This window comes from Ornithodoros turicata, chromosome 1 (assembly GCF_037126465.1).
Source record: "Ornithodoros turicata isolate Travis chromosome 1, ASM3712646v1, whole genome shotgun sequence".
In the NCBI taxonomy this organism is placed as follows: domain Eukaryota; kingdom Metazoa; phylum Arthropoda; class Arachnida; order Ixodida; family Argasidae; genus Ornithodoros; species Ornithodoros turicata.
In genome coordinates this window covers 3,453,656-3,470,036 of record NC_088201.1, presented here as the reverse complement: position 1 = coordinate 3,470,036, position 16,381 = coordinate 3,453,656, and the positions used below count along the sequence as shown (strand labels likewise).

General features: G+C 46.6%; 1 protein-coding gene across 2 annotated transcripts; it reads right to left on the bottom strand.

The window, feature by feature from the left end:
• Positions 1-1,713: 1,713 nt before the first annotated feature.
• On the bottom strand, positions 1,714-16,321 carry LOC135396625 (zinc finger protein Gfi-1b-like). 2 transcript variants are annotated; one of them, XM_064627697.1, is made up of 5 exons: positions 15,108-16,321; positions 7,215-7,493; positions 5,492-5,711; positions 4,010-4,160; positions 1,714-3,851 (listed from the first exon to the last, which is right to left on the bottom strand). In XM_064627697.1, the coding sequence occupies exons 1-5, from the start codon at positions 15,951-15,953 to the stop codon at positions 3,845-3,847; spliced, it is 1,503 nt and encodes a 500-aa protein (XP_064483767.1). In that variant the 5' UTR covers positions 15,954-16,321; the 3' UTR covers positions 1,714-3,844. The 2 variants fall into 2 exon arrangements, with proteins under 2 accessions (XP_064483767.1, XP_064483776.1); XM_064627706.1 differs by having other exon boundaries at positions 7,215-7,454.
• Positions 16,322-16,381: the final 60 nt, after the last annotated feature.

Below are 16,381 nucleotides of genomic sequence, written 5' to 3'. Positions count from 1 at the left end.
GTTGTAACCCACAGGCTGTGCTAGGTCTGGAAAGAGGCTGAATTAACAGATGTAGTACAACTTCTTCGTGATTGGTCGACGTTTGGTAGAGGAATCGGAAATAATGTGAAAGAAGGTGAATAGAAATTCTATTGAAAACTTGTATGGAATGTTAAGTTTCCTTTAATTTGGCTGTCTGCACCGTTTGAAACCTTCGGTGACGTAATTGCCCGAATGCGTGTCTTTGACTCTTTCACGGGGCTAAAAAGAATGCAAAAAAGGCCAAATTGGAGCAAACATAAATTTGTAAGTCGTTGAACACCTGCGAGAAAAGGACTTCCCTGTACCATTATACTGTGCGTTTTTTATTCTTTATGTGCGGTTCTTTATATTCTTTTTTTATAAGAAAGCTACGAGAGCAGCATAGATACCGTATTTGCAGGTGTGTATACGGCCGTGCCGACACACTCTTGTAGAGAGTATGTAACTACTAGATGACTAATTACCTCAAATTCATTCATTCATTCATTCATTCATTCATTCATTCATTAACTTTGTAATTAGGGGCTTTTTCGGGCAAAAACGATATAGTAGAATGTGAGATAATCCTCGTTGAAAGCATTTCTATTTTGTTAAATCCTGAATTGAGCACGCGAGTTAAAATATCTAATGCTGAATTTCGCTATGCAAAGTAACCAAAACCGCGCAGCAGAAGCACAGGGAGAACTGAGCCCATTTCACGTGAGAGGGCCACGTGCTTTGGAGCGATAACCGCTTTGTGTCCAATGGCAAAGGTCATGCGTTCCTTAGGCGCACGGTTTTGATTTCGGCTCATTTGCATAGCAGTATTCGGCGGTCTATAGCAATACTATATAAGTAGTAATTTTCGCGAGGACCTATTTTTCGCGAAATTCGCGAACGCCCTTTTTTCGTGAATTTAAAGTCCCGCGAAATATTCGAACCAATGACAGAAAAATACGTGAAAGAAATATGTAAGAAATTTGACCCAGGACGCTGAGGCAACTTATGTATACGGAGTTTCTTACGCTGTTACACTGCATTGCCTCGCAAAGTGTTCAGTTCGCCGCTGCAACTGGAGACTGTAGTCCTGCCTTCACGTACGAATCCCCCGCGGATGTAAGCCTCCCGTGATTCCGGTTCCTTGTAAGCCTGGATCATCCAGAAAGCGCGTATGCACTCTGTCGCGCCTATAGACCTTTGGAAAAGTTGTCGCATCACTACCAAGTGCCAATCGCACCTGCTCGATGCGATGACAGGGATGACGGGAGACAGGGCAATTGGGCAATGGCACAGATACGAGCCGAGTAGGACCCCCTAATCGCATCCCTTGCAGTCAGAAGTGCTCAAAAGGAAGACAAATTGAACGAGTTACCCAGTTGGGATACCTCTTATTAGCTTCTTCCAAGAAGTTCAAGGTGGATGGCCCCTAAGATGCAGGGTGGACGCAGCGCGGTACCGCGAATTTAAGGTTCCGCGAATAATTGCCTGATCCTGGCTTCTCACAAATTCGCGAATTATTGAGCCCGCGAATTTAAGCACTTATACAGTATTTGGATATTTCAAGGCACGTACTCGTTTCAGGACTTTTTAAGAGCGTAGGAACGCTTTCAAACAATGGTCGTCTCCCATTCTTCTGCCTCACTTTTGTCCGAAATCCCCTAATTAAAGAACTAACGAATTCTAGGTAATTAGTCATACGTAGTCGTTACATACTGTCTTCGTGAGGATGTCTGCCTGGTCGCAATACCTCAACCGCATCTATGCTGCTCTCATAGCCTTTTTTAATCAAAAATCCAGAAAAAATTACCCTTAAAAATTACCCTTATTAAAGAAAAGACACCCTGTCTACATTGCCCATTATTTCAGCCTCCCGCTCACATCTGAACTGTGCACACCCTGCTATCGAAACAGATACTGAGGTCCATAGCAGCCAGAATCTGCGACTTACGTGATGTCCAAAGATAAACGATTGTTTCTTGGCAATGTCTACCTTCCATTTCGATGATCAAACTTGGCACAAAGCCTCCTTTTCTGCATTAACTCGTGAAGTGGTACAAACCTGGAATGGGACTTCGTTTTGTGATAAAGTGACTAGGACGAGTTTAATTTTTCGTCGACATGTATTTCCCGAACCATTGCATGCCGCGGCATCACTAGATGTGCAATATTGCAAACTCCCGACTATATAGTTGCAACCGCTTTTACGCTGAAGCTGAAAATGAGACTCTGTGCCAAGTTTGAACCATCGAAAGGTAAGTAGCTACTAGAGGAAGCGAAGAAACAACTGTTTATAACCTGGACACACTGCTCTTCTGTCCAATCACAACACACAGCTGTGGGTCAACGACGTATCGCACTCCCCCTCGTGGTATATATACGTAGAACCGAAGATGATCTTGTGTTTATGAGACTCAAAGAGAACACACTAGCGGAAGCCCTGGTTTTCATTGTGAAACATTGAAGTTGACTTACATCGACAGACACACAAAAGGACAGGCTAAAGAAGTGTCCGCTTGTACAGCAAAAATACATTAACTCTCGTCTAAATTCAGCCAGAAGTTACAGACACCGAGAAGGCATTTTCGATACCTCTGTGAAATGGAAGACATGAGTTTTGCGAGGCGCCCATCGGCGCCGATCACAGGGACAAGTCGGTCGACTTGCCGCGTAATACCCTCTACCGAAGGCAGCTTTTCAACTAATGCTAGAAAAAGAAGAACCAGCACACAGCCGTGTATTGGAAATACAACAGGGCAACTCTCTTCCGTCTTATCGGATCTTCCGGCCAGTAGTTGAGGCCCTTTTTCTGCGGTGATTGGAAAGTGGAGGAAGAATTATTTCACGTTTTTAAGTGACTTAATACCAGTGCGTGTAGTCTTTTTAAGACCGAAGCAACTACAACAGAGTAACAGCCCCGAATGTAACCGAATGCACGTACAGCATATTGTTACGAGCAGCTTTGAAAGACGTTTTATCCTTGGCTTGCCAGTAAAAGCCAGTTGTTCGCTTACAACCGTTCTCTTCACATTCCTTAATTTCTCCAGTCTTTCCCAAAGACAGCTTATCATGCCAATCCTCGTACGAAGCAATGCTTGCTTTTTAAAATAAATTTTGCGTCGCTTTTGGGCGTGCACGTGCGGCTTTGGAACTATTTGAATATATTTGGTTTGGAATTTGAATCGAATACACAATCAGTGGCTTCGGTATTGGAAAAATCCGAACGTTGGTGCAGCTAAAAAAACATGCTATCCGCAAACGTTAAGTGCTGCTTGTCATTTCCGAAAGCACTGGCACGCCTTCGCAAAGCAGTGGCGACGTTCGTAACACGTCCATCTCCCAGCAACCGCGCCTTCTCGAACCATTGCAGGACTGCCGGCAGTTTTGGTTTGGAGTCTGAGGGCGACCGGGAAAGGTGATGGCGTTTCGTGGCGGGAGACAGCTCGTCATTACGTCGTGGTAGCTCAAATCCGAGATGGTCGTCGTAATTTACGCGTCTTCTGTATAGGGGAATATTTTTTTCGGGAATGCCGTTTTTGAACGGCATAAATTAAAGGGAGACTCCGGTAAGACGGAAGGACGTTGCAACGGATTAACATGTGGGATTGAGAAAACAAACTCGCATGCCAACAACGCCGCTACTACACCATCATTCAACCTGCGGAACAAGTTACACATTCACGAACACTGCCTGTGCTATTATTGTTCATTTGCGGAGTACCTTTTGAGAATATGAAAACAACCTCTGAACACTGCCCTGAGAGAGGAACCACCGAGCGCGTTGGTGGCCTGGGGGCGGTTGCTTCCAGTGATGTTGAGGCTCTGCATTTTTGGGTCAACTGACCTGTTAACGCCTGTGTGAAAAAAGAAAAAAAAAAAAAACTTATGTCATTTTGCATGGATATGTCAAGGTGCTTCACGTCGTGCTAACCCTTTGAAGGGTACGGGCACGTTGGGAGGAGTAAGAAGTGCTCCAAACAAGGCACGTAAAACGCAGAAAGCGAAGTCTCACCCTTTGAGCACTGATTGGAGCAGCATCTCTCGGTGCGAGGTGCGCATGTGCCGAATGAGTGTGGCTTCCTTTGCAAACTTTTTGTGGCAGTGGCCACACATGAGTGGCTTCACTTGAAGATGGATGGAACGCAAGTGTCGGTTCAAATCACCTGCGCAGAACGCCACCTGGTGTCACTTTAAGGAAATGAGAACACGGTGGACATACACACGCTTGACTCGATGAGACTCGATGCGTGGTGGTGATACGAATAGGGCCTTGTGTTTTTGGGTTTTACGTTTTTTGAAAATTGGGGGTAAAAATCTGGCTGTAAAAATCTACGTAAAAACATGTAAACGTAAAAAAACTAGCTTCTCACATTTTAGGTGAACACAAGATGTGGAACAGCCATTCTCCATGGCCCACATCGGTAGGTGGATTGGCACTCTGCCAAGTTAGTTTTCAGATTTTTTTTGTAAGTGATGATTATGCAAGTTGGGGGGGGGGGGGGGGTAAAAACGGGTTTAACCGTGAAACACAAGGCCCTTGACATGAACAACACGAGACTCGCACACAGTGATTGGAGACTTCATTGTGTATCACGGGGATGGTCAACACGTACACCGCAGTGCTCTATCTAACCAAATCGGGTACATGTGGTCAGTGATTTATCCGGACCCCTATCATCCTCCCCCCCCAATGTTTTTGCAACACCCCTCGAGCTTGTAGTTCTGGATAATGTGGTATTCGCATGTGGTTTCTGGTTTTATTAAGTCAAGTGGCAACAATGGAACGGTGTTTTTGGAATCGAGAGAGAAGGACCCATCTGCTGCCTCCCACCCATGGGGAACTGCCTGCAGCATTCTCCTATTAGGAATTGGATCATAAACGATCAAATTCTATTACACATTCGACCAATTTTCTGTGTTTATTTGAGGAATAAGTTTTACTCGATTCACGCTTTCACTGGGACAAGCCATGGGACGAAACCTCTGGACTCTTAAACGTGAAAGAACCCTTTCTGATCCTCAAGGTGGTGTTTACAAATGGAAAGCACATCTGCGCAGAATGTTGGAGCGCACCGGGCCACCACCGTTACGTAGAAAATCTGATCTTGGAATACCGATACTGATGTGGCTGCGACATCACGACAAGTTCCCCACCATATGCCAGCCACGCGGGCAGCGCCACTGGGACAAGTCACAGGCTTCTGAGGACCAATGGGAATGTCCGGGGCTCCTCCAACATCGTTCCTCGCAGAGGCAGTGTGCTCAGTAGAGCCAGTAGTGTACGTCTCGTTAATACGCGTATAGAAGAACAATTATTTACGTATTACTTTTACGACTTCCTTAACTTTACTGCTTTTCACTGCACTGCTCGTATCATAGTGTTCCCATACCTGGTGCAAGGTGAAAAGGAAAAAAGGTGGACAACGCGAACAAAATACTCATCGTGCGGCAACGAAGAATACAAAACGGTTGAGCAGTCTGAAAGGTGTCTCACCTCTCTGTGAAAAGCCCTTTGCGCAGTGCGGGCATCCGAAGGGCTTCTCTTTATTGTGGAACCGCTGGTGTGTGACCAGGTCGCTGTGGCGGATGTAACCTTTCCCACAGAGCGAGCACCGGTGAGGCTCAGTGCCGGCATGCACGTGGAGGTGCCTGGTTAGGTCGCACCTCTGGATGAAGCTCTTGCCGCACTCGTCGCAGTGGAACCGCTCGTCCTCCTGTCGGGCAGTGGGAGGGAGGTAATTCCCGCTTCCATAAGAGTAAAAACTGGGACTGGTGTGGTACTTAAAAAGGGGGGAAAACTATACTTAACTTCTTTCGAGCGGATGCTCTTCATCAGAAAAAAAAAAAGGGCAGGAACGGGAAGCTAGTGCCGGAGGATGTCAAACGTACTGCCCAGCCCGCAGATGAAGAGCGTCCGCTCGAAACGTTAAGTATAGTTCCTCCCTTTTTTCCCCCTTTTTAAGTACACCAGTCCCGGTTTTTACTCGCGTGTTTTGTGTGCCTGGCAGTACTTTTGATCGCTCTGATAAAGAGCGTCCGCTCGAAACGTTAAGTATAGTTCCTCCCTTTTTTCCCCTTTTTAAGTACACCAGTCCCGGTTTTTACTCGCGTGTTTTGTGTGCCTGGCAGTACTTTTGATCGCTCTGATAAAGAGCGTCCGCTCGAAACGTTAAGTATAGTTCCCCACGCCCTTTTTCCCCTTTTTAAGTACACCAGTCCTGGTTTTTACTCTCGTGTTTTGTATGCCTGGCAGTACTTTTTATCGCTCTGATAAAGAGTGTCCACTCGAAACGTTAAGTATAGTTCCCCACGCCCTTTTTCCCCTTTTTAAGTACACCAGTCCCGGTTTTTACTCGCGTGTTTTGTGTGCCTGGCAGTACTTTTGATCGCTCTGATAAAGAGTGTCCGCTCGAAACGTTAAGTATAGTTCCCCACGCCCTTTTTCCCCTTTTTAAGTACACCAGTCCCGTTTTTTTACTCCCGTGTTTTGTGTGCCTGGCAGTACTTTTGATCGCTCTGATAAAGAGCGTCCGCTCGAAACGTTAAGTATAGTGTCCCACGCTCTTTTTCCCCCTTTTTAAGTACACCAGTCCCGGTTTTTACTCCCGTGTTTTGTGTGCCTGGCAGTACTTTTGATCGCTCTGATAAAGAGCGTCCGCTCGAAACGTTAAGTATAGTTCACCACCCCCTTTTTTCCCCTTTTTAAGTACACCAGTCCCGTTTTTTTACTCCCGTGTTTTGTGTGCCTGGCAGTACTTTTGATCGCTCTGATAAAGAGCGTCCGCTCGAAACGTTAAGTATAGTGTCCCACGCCCTTTTTCCCCCTTTTTAAGTACACCAGTCCCGGTTTTTACTCCCGTGTTTTGTGTGCCTGGCAGTACTTTTGATTGCTCTGATAAAGAGCGTCCGCTAGAAACGTTAAGTATAGTTCCCCACCCCCTTTTTTCCCCTTTTTAAGTACACCAGTCCCGGTTTTTACTCCCGTGTTTTGTGTGCCTGGCAGTACTTTTGATCGCTCTGATAAAGAGCGTCCGCTCGAAACGTTAAGTATAGTTCCCCACTCCCTTTTTTCCCCTTTTTAAGTACACCAGTCCCGTTTTTTTACTCCCGTGTTTTGTGTGCCTGGCAGTCCTCTTTATCGTCCCTCCCGCTTCCATAAGTGAGGCTAGAACGTGCAGTAATATCGGTATAAAGGTAAGACATTGAACGGGGCTCACCTTGGTGCGCACTGTGTGGATCTTCTGGTGACGTGTGTAATTGCCAAGGCGGTTGAAAGTGGCACTGCACATCTCGCACCGGAAGGGTCGTGACGCCTTGGGAGTGTCGCTCTTTCGCACGGGGGCCTCCACCATTGCCTTGCTGCTGGGCTGCTGTCGGCCAAGCGGACTGGCACCTTCCAGTTTGCAGATGGCGTTGATGCTAACCTCTTTGATTGTGGTGCCATCTTCGTGGAGGACCTGGAAACAAGACACTGTTTCGGCCGGTGCTGCTGATGGCTTCAGTGCCATCCACCGGCCGCATTCATATGCAAGGGATTTCTATTAGTACCATCCCAGTAATACCATCAATGTCCGAGAGACGTCTCAGAAAGGTAACTGTATCGTTATTCTACCTTATCCATGGAGGAAATTAATAGTATCTTTACACAGTATGTCACGTAATCTCGAAATGTTTGCGGCACTCAGGGGGCCCTAGGCAAATGCTCGTCGTGGAATCATCCGGCCCATTTTGCGTCCGATCAGGCAGAGGTGTTCCATCGACCTGCTGGATTTTTATTATTTTATATGCAGGGTGTTTATTTTTAGCCTTTGCAGAATTTTTATAAAAAAAGCTAAGAGAGCAGCGGAGATGATGTTTTTTTGCGGTTGAGTTCTACGGCCAAGTGGACATCCTCTGGAAGAGAGTATGTAACGATCAGACGACTAACTACCTGAAATTCCTTAACTTTTTAATTAAAGAATTTTGGGCAAAAGCGAGATAGCGGATTGACAGACTATCTTCGTTGAACCCCATTCCACGTTTTAAAAAATCCTCAAACACGCACGTGCGTTACAATATCAATCCCCAAGTTTTTATATATGCAAATAGGACAAAATTGAAAAGGCGCGCCTAAGAAGCACGTCACCCTCGCCGACGGAGGCTTATCTGGGCTAGAGTCACTAAAGCTTCGCTTCAGAGTATCGACACTGAGGTCCCAGGGAGAGCAGGAGCGCCATTTTGTTTCCGCACCACACCGGTACCATACTCATTTGAGAATCGAAGACGACTAACATAATGCTCGCTGTGTCATACAGAAGCGTGTTTGATTCTTATGCGATAATCCATGTATTGTCAAGTAGAGCGTCCCAAAGATGGCAAGTTGAGCTCAAGGCCGTCAACTGCTGCTTGTAAACGAAAGGAACATTTCCCGCGCGCACGATAGATGGCATCGTGCGCTAAGGTGGGCAGTGCGCCTGCGCGTGGGAAGCCTGACTCGAAAACAAGATGGCGTATGCTCGCTCTTGGAACTCAAGTGTCGATACTCTGAAGCGTAGCTTATTTAGTGACTCTAATCTGGGCCGGAAAGCGGTTTATCTGGCCAGCTGAGCTGTACCTATTCCAATCATCTCTATTGCTTCAAAGCACGTGACCCTCTAACGTGAAACGAGCGCTGTACTCCCCGGTCGCCCCCAGTTTCGGCTCGTTTGCATATCAAAATTCGGGGGATGCGCCCGTGCGTGTTTCAGGATTCGTTAAACGTGAAATGACTTGCAACTAGGATAGTCTTTCAATCTGCTATTTCGCTTTTGCCTGAAATCCCCTAATTAACGAGTCAATTAATTTTAGGTAAATAGCCATCTTGTGGTTGCATACTTTCTTGAGCATGTCCACCTGGCCGTAGCACTCAACTGCAAAAACAACATCTATACTGCTCTCATAGCTTCTTCAATAAAAATTCTGTAAAGGCTAAAAAGAAATACCCTGTATATACATGACTTGCACGTGACGTCACACCATAACTTTACCGGTGCTTTTTCCCTCTTTCTGGAAAACCGGCGCGATCATCTATATACAGCGTGTTTTTTTTTGTGTTTTTTTTTATTCGTTACGGAATTTTTATGAAATAAACTAGCAGAGCAAACTAGGTGCCGTTTTTACAGTTGAGTTATATGGCCAGGCGAACATTCTCTCGAAGAAAGAATGTAACTACAAGATCACTAATTACCTAAACTTCATTCATGAAAATCGAGATAATCGATTGAATTGAAAGCCATTCCATGTTTAAAAAACGCTTAAAAGCGCAGGTGTGTTGAAATATCCATCGCTCAATTTCGCTATGCAAATGAATGAATGAGTTTATTGTGGCCAAAGAACGGCCGAATGAGTCGAAACAAGAACTACGCACTTTCCCAGCAGACAAACAAATGACGTCAGATGGTACAACGCGCCGCCAACTTGGTAAAGTGGAACTATACTATAGCAAAAAAAGAAAGAAAGATCAATAAGTCACAAGAAAGCCACGTTTAAATGTGGCTTCTCACATTGTAAGATTTTTGTGTAATTCTTTACATATTATTATATTATTACATAGTTGTATGACTAGCTTGTTCTGCTCCATTCTACCAGTAGCCCCATCTTTTCGGAAGCCCTTTTCTAAAGGTGGCTACCGGGCTCTTCCATCTTCTGGAGCCTGAAGGGCACGAGTTTCTCTCGGAGTGCACGTGATGTCTCTATACAAAGCTAGCGCGAACTAAGTCGTAATAACAAACCACGTTTCGCACAGGGTTACGACATTGACTTTCAGACGATGCAACTCTTGGGATGAAGTCTTTTGTTTTCTTTCCGTGGTGGACTGCAAAAATACTCCAAAAGCCGGGAAACGACATAACTAGACGAAAAAGTTGAGTTAGTAAAAAAGGTAGTAAAAATGTTGATGATGTCCGTCGCATGACGGACGAAACGTCTGAGTAAACTTTATTTTGTTATGTTAAGTCGGAGTTCTCAACTTTTTTGTCTAGTGGTGGACTGGGAAGTGGGAACGGCACTGATAGGGTTGCCACCAGGCCGGTATTATACCGGCACGGCCGGTTATTAGCGCTCTGCCGGTTGCCGGTAAGAAGGTGATACCGGCAGCCTTTTGCCGGTATTTGTGGCGCAGGACCTTTCATAAGGGCTTTTACGGGGTTTTTCCTTCAACATTCCACATTCCACTACATTCCTTGAATAAATCTGGAGCACAGACCTAACTCCGCAGTCGCCAGTCGTTTTCTTAGTTATTCATTATTATGATTATTCATTGTTATTATTATTATCATTGTTATTCATTACGTCTTGTGTTCGGAGGGGACTGAGCAGTGGTTGTGCAAAGCTGTTGGTGGTTGTGTCGAGCCAGCTAGAACGTTCCTCACCCACTTTCCCTTTCCTCCTTTCCCTCTATTCCACATCCTCTCCCTCAGCCGGTATTTTTAACTCCGAAAGGTGGCAACCCTAGCCACTGAAGACGCAAAAGCGACTAAAAACGTGACCTCATCTGTGTGTCAAAGAAGCCACCCGTGACCTCTATGAAGGAATGTGGCTTTGTGAGACTGCTGTGTTCTACGCCCGAACTGTTTCGGTTTCACTTCGTCCTTCAACGTCATGACTACGTCACGGTGACGTTTCTTCAGTAGAGGTCTATGCCGTTTTTGCAGCCGCGTTTTTCCTTGGTTTTAAAAGATACGATTGCGCTTTTTTTTTATGCTGCGGTATACATCCAGGCTAGCAGGCCTAGCACAAATTTTTGGCGCGCAGATGCAACGCTCTCTCTGGTATAAAAAATGGGGAACATGCTCCAGCGCGCAATCTTGTTCCCATTTGAACGCGTCATTTCTCTGGCTCTATAAATGTCCCTCGTCAACTATATTTGGCATCAACTTACTCAGATTTTAATGCTCTTTCAGTTGGTTATCTATCATGCGTGTACACTGTCTGCAGATGTCTGCTGAAACAAACAAGAAGTTGGGTATCTTTAAAAAAAAACGAGGATTTTAAGTGACCGTTTCTCGAAAGGTCCCCTTTTGCTTTCATTTATATTTGGCTAGGACATGGCCCAACGTTAGAGCTTTACTTTACAAAAAAAAAAAAAAAAAAAAAGCTCCGAAAGGTGCACACTTTTTTAAATTCCGTGTTAGCGCCGCGAAGCAACTGTGGCTATGAGCGGTGTACAGGTGTGGATAGATGGAGAGAGGACAGCAGAAAGGATGGTTAGTATGCGTCCAGGGCCGACTTCAGGAGGAACTGTGCCGACATTCGTCTGAAGAGTCTTCGGAAGACTCAGGAAAAACCTCAGACAGGACAGCCGGTGGTATAGGATTCGAACCGACCACCTTCCAGTCATCAACACGACCTTGGCTCTCACAAGAAGAGCGGGACGCCTTGACCAGCTCAAAGGTGCACACTGCGTATGAGCGCGTCGAAACGGGGCTGATGGTGGCAGTGATTTATCCAGACCCCCCCCCCCCCCCTTACACCCCCCAAATCTGGAGGAGACCCCCCTAAAAACCTTGTGAGATTGCATAATATTGAGTAAAAAGCATGTAAATACACCCCCCTTGCAGAACCCAACACCCCCGCCCAAGGACGAAATCCTGGGTAAAGCACTTGCTGGTGGTACCGCGGGATGGGTCTGTCAGTGGCGTAGCCAGATGGAGGGTTTCCCCGCCCCCACCCCCAACCGAAACTGTACCTTTGGTAGTGCATTTGGGAGAAGGAAGCGGGGGTGAAATTCTCCTCCCCCATGTAAACTCACCATACCCCCGAAATATTTTTTGTGGCTATGCCACTGCTGGGTCGGTCGATGTCTTGCAACCAAAAAATGGGCGACTCTGCGTGACCAAAATTGGTAGCTTATGTGCATGTACATTTACAGGGCTGCGAAAACGGAAGCAGTATTTCGTAATGACCGTTATAACTGATATTCGCTCGGTTTCTAAGAAAATGTCACTCTTCTGTATTGGCTGTTCGGGCTATGAAAGTTTCTCAAGCTCCACTTTCCGATGTCTTCGCCTTGCTTTGCTTGAGTGTAACTGTGCTTGGACAGCATAAAGGCTAAAACAAATTTTGAATTACATGTACGCTGCTTTTTTTTAACTCCAACTCAGTTACCATTTTTGAAGGCCAACTCTAACTTATTTCTTTTGAGTAACTTTTCCATAAATAATAATAAATAAAGGGGAATAAAGCAAACAGCCGCAACGTCGCCTGTTCAGCAGACGAAACGAAATGAGTGCGAGAGAATAGTGAGTTTTTTTAGTGCATTCTACGCAAAGGCAACAGCGTACGATGCACTAAAACTCTCTCGATGCTCTAAAATTCTCTCGCCAAGTCCGTTTTCGATAATGAGGTGAAGCCAACTTTCAAATGGTGACGCCTACCGAAGGAATGCCGTAGCAATGTGTCACAAATAGACGCTAAGTTTTCGACACGCTGGTGCTATAATTACATGGACGAAAATAAATTTACTTACTGGTAGCAGTGAAGCAGTAGTGCGACGACGTGTTTACACTTTTTCTGACTGACCAGCTGTGCAAGAACAGAAACTGCGGAGTTTCACTGCCGTGTGATTGAACCGGCTGCCCGTATGTGCCCGAAGTTTGCAGCCAAACTTCGACGACTTTTACTTCATGAGCATCGTTATGCGCGATGCCGGCAACGATGAGTTGTTTTGCTGCCAGCGCACGTTCACCCTCAACAAAATAACGCCACTCGGCCGTGGAACCCGACCAATTTTATTATCGCAGAAAGTGTGCCGACGGACCTGTTTTCGGACGCCATTTTGAAAACTAGCAGCGGCCTCTGTGGTTGTTGGAGTTACCAATACCTGAGTAACGCAGTTACCAGAAGTTTAACCACAAGTTGTAACTACCCACTACTAATTACTTACTACCCAAGACAAAAAAAAAAAAAAAAAAAAGAAAGATCGGCTGGTAGAACGTAACACGTGTCAAACCGAATCTTTCAGCGAACATACGTGGAAAACTAGGGGACAGATATGCTCCAGATTAGATTGCGCATAATACTCGCTGTTTTGAAAATTTAAATCCCTTGTGCAAGCTCAATCTCAAAGCTGCCACAACCTCGCTTCCTCATATGCTCAGCGTACGATTTTGTGGGTATCCCAACGTTTTCGCGTATATCAACAGAGGAAAAAAAAAAAAAAATAACGATACCGAAGTCACCGCGAAGTGTAGATCACTTGGCTAAGAATGTCATTCTCTAAACCGACTCTCGCTAAAACGTCACCTGTCGCCATTTTACTTAAAACGTTGTTCTCTAAAACGTGGCTTTCTACGAAGAAGCCTCTAAAGCGAGGTTCACTAAACGGAAGGGCTCCGCACTTGCTCATCTAATGCGCTGAGGACGTGCCTTCTTTTTGAATTCAATCGAAAAAAAAGAATGGGTATAAACGCACTGCATCAACCTGGCACACAAGGTTGCAATGCGTGGCAAGGCAAAGACGTCGGAAAGTGGAGCTCGAGAAACTTTCATAGCCCGAGCAGTGGACAGCCAATACAGATGGGTGACGTTTTCTCAGAAACGAAATCATTTATCACGGTCATTACGAAATACTGCTGCGGCTTTCGCAGCCTCGTAAATACATATGTGCATAAACTCTCGCTTTTGGTCACACAGAGTCGCCCATTTTCTTTGTTGTAAGACATCGACAGATAGCTGCCATCTCGTGATTCCGCCAGCCTCGTTTCGACGCGCACGCGGAGTAGGGTCGCGTTTTAACTCCGCTCATCGCTATAGTGTGCACCTTTTGAAGCATAATTTTTTGCAGCAAAGTAACATCGGGCCATGTCCTGCAAGATGACATAAAAAAGGACCTTTTCAAGAAACGATCGCGCAAAATCCTTTTTTTTTTTAACCCAACGTCTTGCTTGCTTCAGCAGACATCTGCAGAGAGTGCACGCACGATAAATAGAACAAATGAAAGATAATTAAAATATGAGTAAATTGATGCCAAGTACAGCAACGAGGGACATTTACAGCCAGAGAAATGACTCTTCGAAGTGGGAACAAGATTGCGCGCTAGAGCATGTTCGCCTTTTTGTATACCACAGAACGTTGCACCTGCGCGCCAAAATTTGCGCTTGGCCTGTAACACTCGAATTCAAGGCCTGATTTCTCTCTCTCTCTCTCTATTTTTTTTTTTTTTTTGCACAAAAACTATTTGGCAGAAATCATTCGTTTTACCACGGTTTATCATCATATACGATGAGCTTCTAAACATAAAAGAAATAATGAAAATCCAGGAGGTCGATGGGGGACATCCCTGCCTGATGTGAAATCGACCAGCTTTTACACAATCCTCGCCTATGCCCAATGTATAACCTGTGGCCCATGAGAAATGGAAACAACACTAGGGGGGTGTTTAACGTGACATCCTTTCGTCGCCCATCCCGGTTTCAGCTACTGCCATGAATGGTAAGCAAGATCTATATGCAATCTTTATTTCGACAACACAGTAATAAAGACCCCTCATCGACCCCAGACGTTACGACAATGCTCGGTCACACATGCCTGATGTGATGAACACAGTACTGGGTGGTGGAAATCTTCCGCAGTCCAGCCACACCAACATAGGCTGACTCGCCTCACACGCAAATCCATACAACGGCAATATCCCGCGCATTACATCTTCCAGATATATCTAGGACATTCATGACTTACTGGGAAATCAAGGAAAAGGGGAGGTAGTGGCAGACAAGGGCGAGACACGGACCATTGTGACTGCTGCTAGGCGTGCTAGTCACAAATGGAGGCCATTTTTGGAAAGTCAACTGTATATAGAGTCTGGTTAGACGGGACACGCGATGTCAGCGTGGTGTAATAGATATAGCACATTTGACCTGCAAGGGTTCGAGTTTCGCCCCTGACAGCACCGTTCTTTCAATGAGCGCGTCTTCTGTTTTATGTAACACTCGGATATTCTTGTAACTTAGAGAGCTAAGAAACTATAAAAAAAAGTAAGCGGAAGACAAGTTTAAATGCTCCTGTATTTGAACTTGTCTTTGTGCTCACTGCTCTGCAAGTAACCTGGCCTTCTAAGCAGAATTGCCAAAAAGATTCAAGACATTGGAACCTACCTGGAACTTGACGGGCGACATTGCATCTGGGACCAACAGGAAATTTCCTAGGATGACAGAGTCTACAGGGAGGACGTTTAGGCCCACGGGGGAGCTGAGGTCGACGCCTGGACTCTTTCCCGGAGTAGCCGTGCATATGGCTGGAGATTCCGCCTGTTTCGAGTCTTCTCTGTCCTCTTCCTGCACACTCTTTCCTTCTTTCGTTTGTTCCGTCTTGTTTTCCTTGTCTTGTAGGTAGGCGTCCACAGTTGGACTGCTGCTGCTCTGGACCGTGTTCTGTTCGGCCAGGGGAGATGCAAAGAGCTCGGCCATGTCCGCCGTCTCTTCGAAAGCTGTGCTGTGCTTGGTGAGATCATCCAAAAGCATGGATGGGTCCTGGTTGATGTTGCTGAGGGCCACGTCCTTGCTGTTCTCGTGCAGGAGGGGAGACTCTCCCGTGAATCCATCCAAGTTAAGGCTTTGGTCTTCGTATGTCTCCACCTTGATGAACTGCACTCCGGCGTAGTCTGCAGCGCCCAGGGCGACGTCGTGCTTGATCGCAGGGCAGTCTCCCGTCCCCAAGAAGTCGAGCCCCGAGACCTTGATTGCGTCCCCCGGAACGAAAATCGGGTCCGGCGATTTGGCGTCCCGCTTGGAAAGCTCAAGGGCTAGGTCATCCTCGGCGTTGTCCGTCTTGGCTTTGGCGTCCTCGTCGGGCGCTACGACGTAGTGAACGTCGTGCTTCAACTGGTGCACCAGTTCGCCCAAGTTGGGAACGAGGATGAGCGATGGGAGCGCGACGCTTTCCCGGTGCGCTCCGATCATGAGGGTGTTGATGTAGTCCATGGTCGCCTTGTCCGCCTGCATTCGGGGCTCAGAAGCGGGCGCCGGGTCCCCGCGCGCGAGCCCCTGCAGCCGAGCCCACGACTCGACGAATCTTGCTACGCTGCTGCATCTCGGGGGGCCGTTAGGCTTAGCGAGGTATGTGCGGTGGTTCGCGACGCGGGGGCTCGGCACCTCGCATCGCGACGGGCCAACCGAGCAAGGGCAGGCGTCGGGACTCGTCCGGGCTTCCTGTCCAATCACTCGAAACAATAGTCGCAATATTCACGAAATTCGAGAGCCTGGACACGCGGTGTTGCCAGACCACGACGGGGCGAGCGTGCGATATTGTTGTCGTGGATCGAAGCCTCGGCGTGTGCGCAGGTCTGCGGTCCGTTGCCCGGCGCAGCGGAACCACTGCAGGGAGAGAGGGGGGTTCGTCATTGATTAGCTGCTTCTCCTGTGCGAGCCGT

Coding starts and splice junctions, on each gene's coding strand:
- LOC135396625 (XM_064627697.1), bottom strand. CDS start 15,953: ATGCAGGCGGACAAGGCGACCATGGACTACATCAACACCCTCATGATC. Junction 7,494..15,107: donor TGTCGCCCGTCAAGTTCCAG/GTAGGTTCCAAT, acceptor ATGGCACTGAAG/CCATCAGCAGCACCGGCCGA. Junction 4,161..5,491: donor AAAGGGCTTTTCACAGAGAG/GTGAGACACCTT, acceptor CGTTCTGCGCAG/GTGATTTGAACCGACACTTG.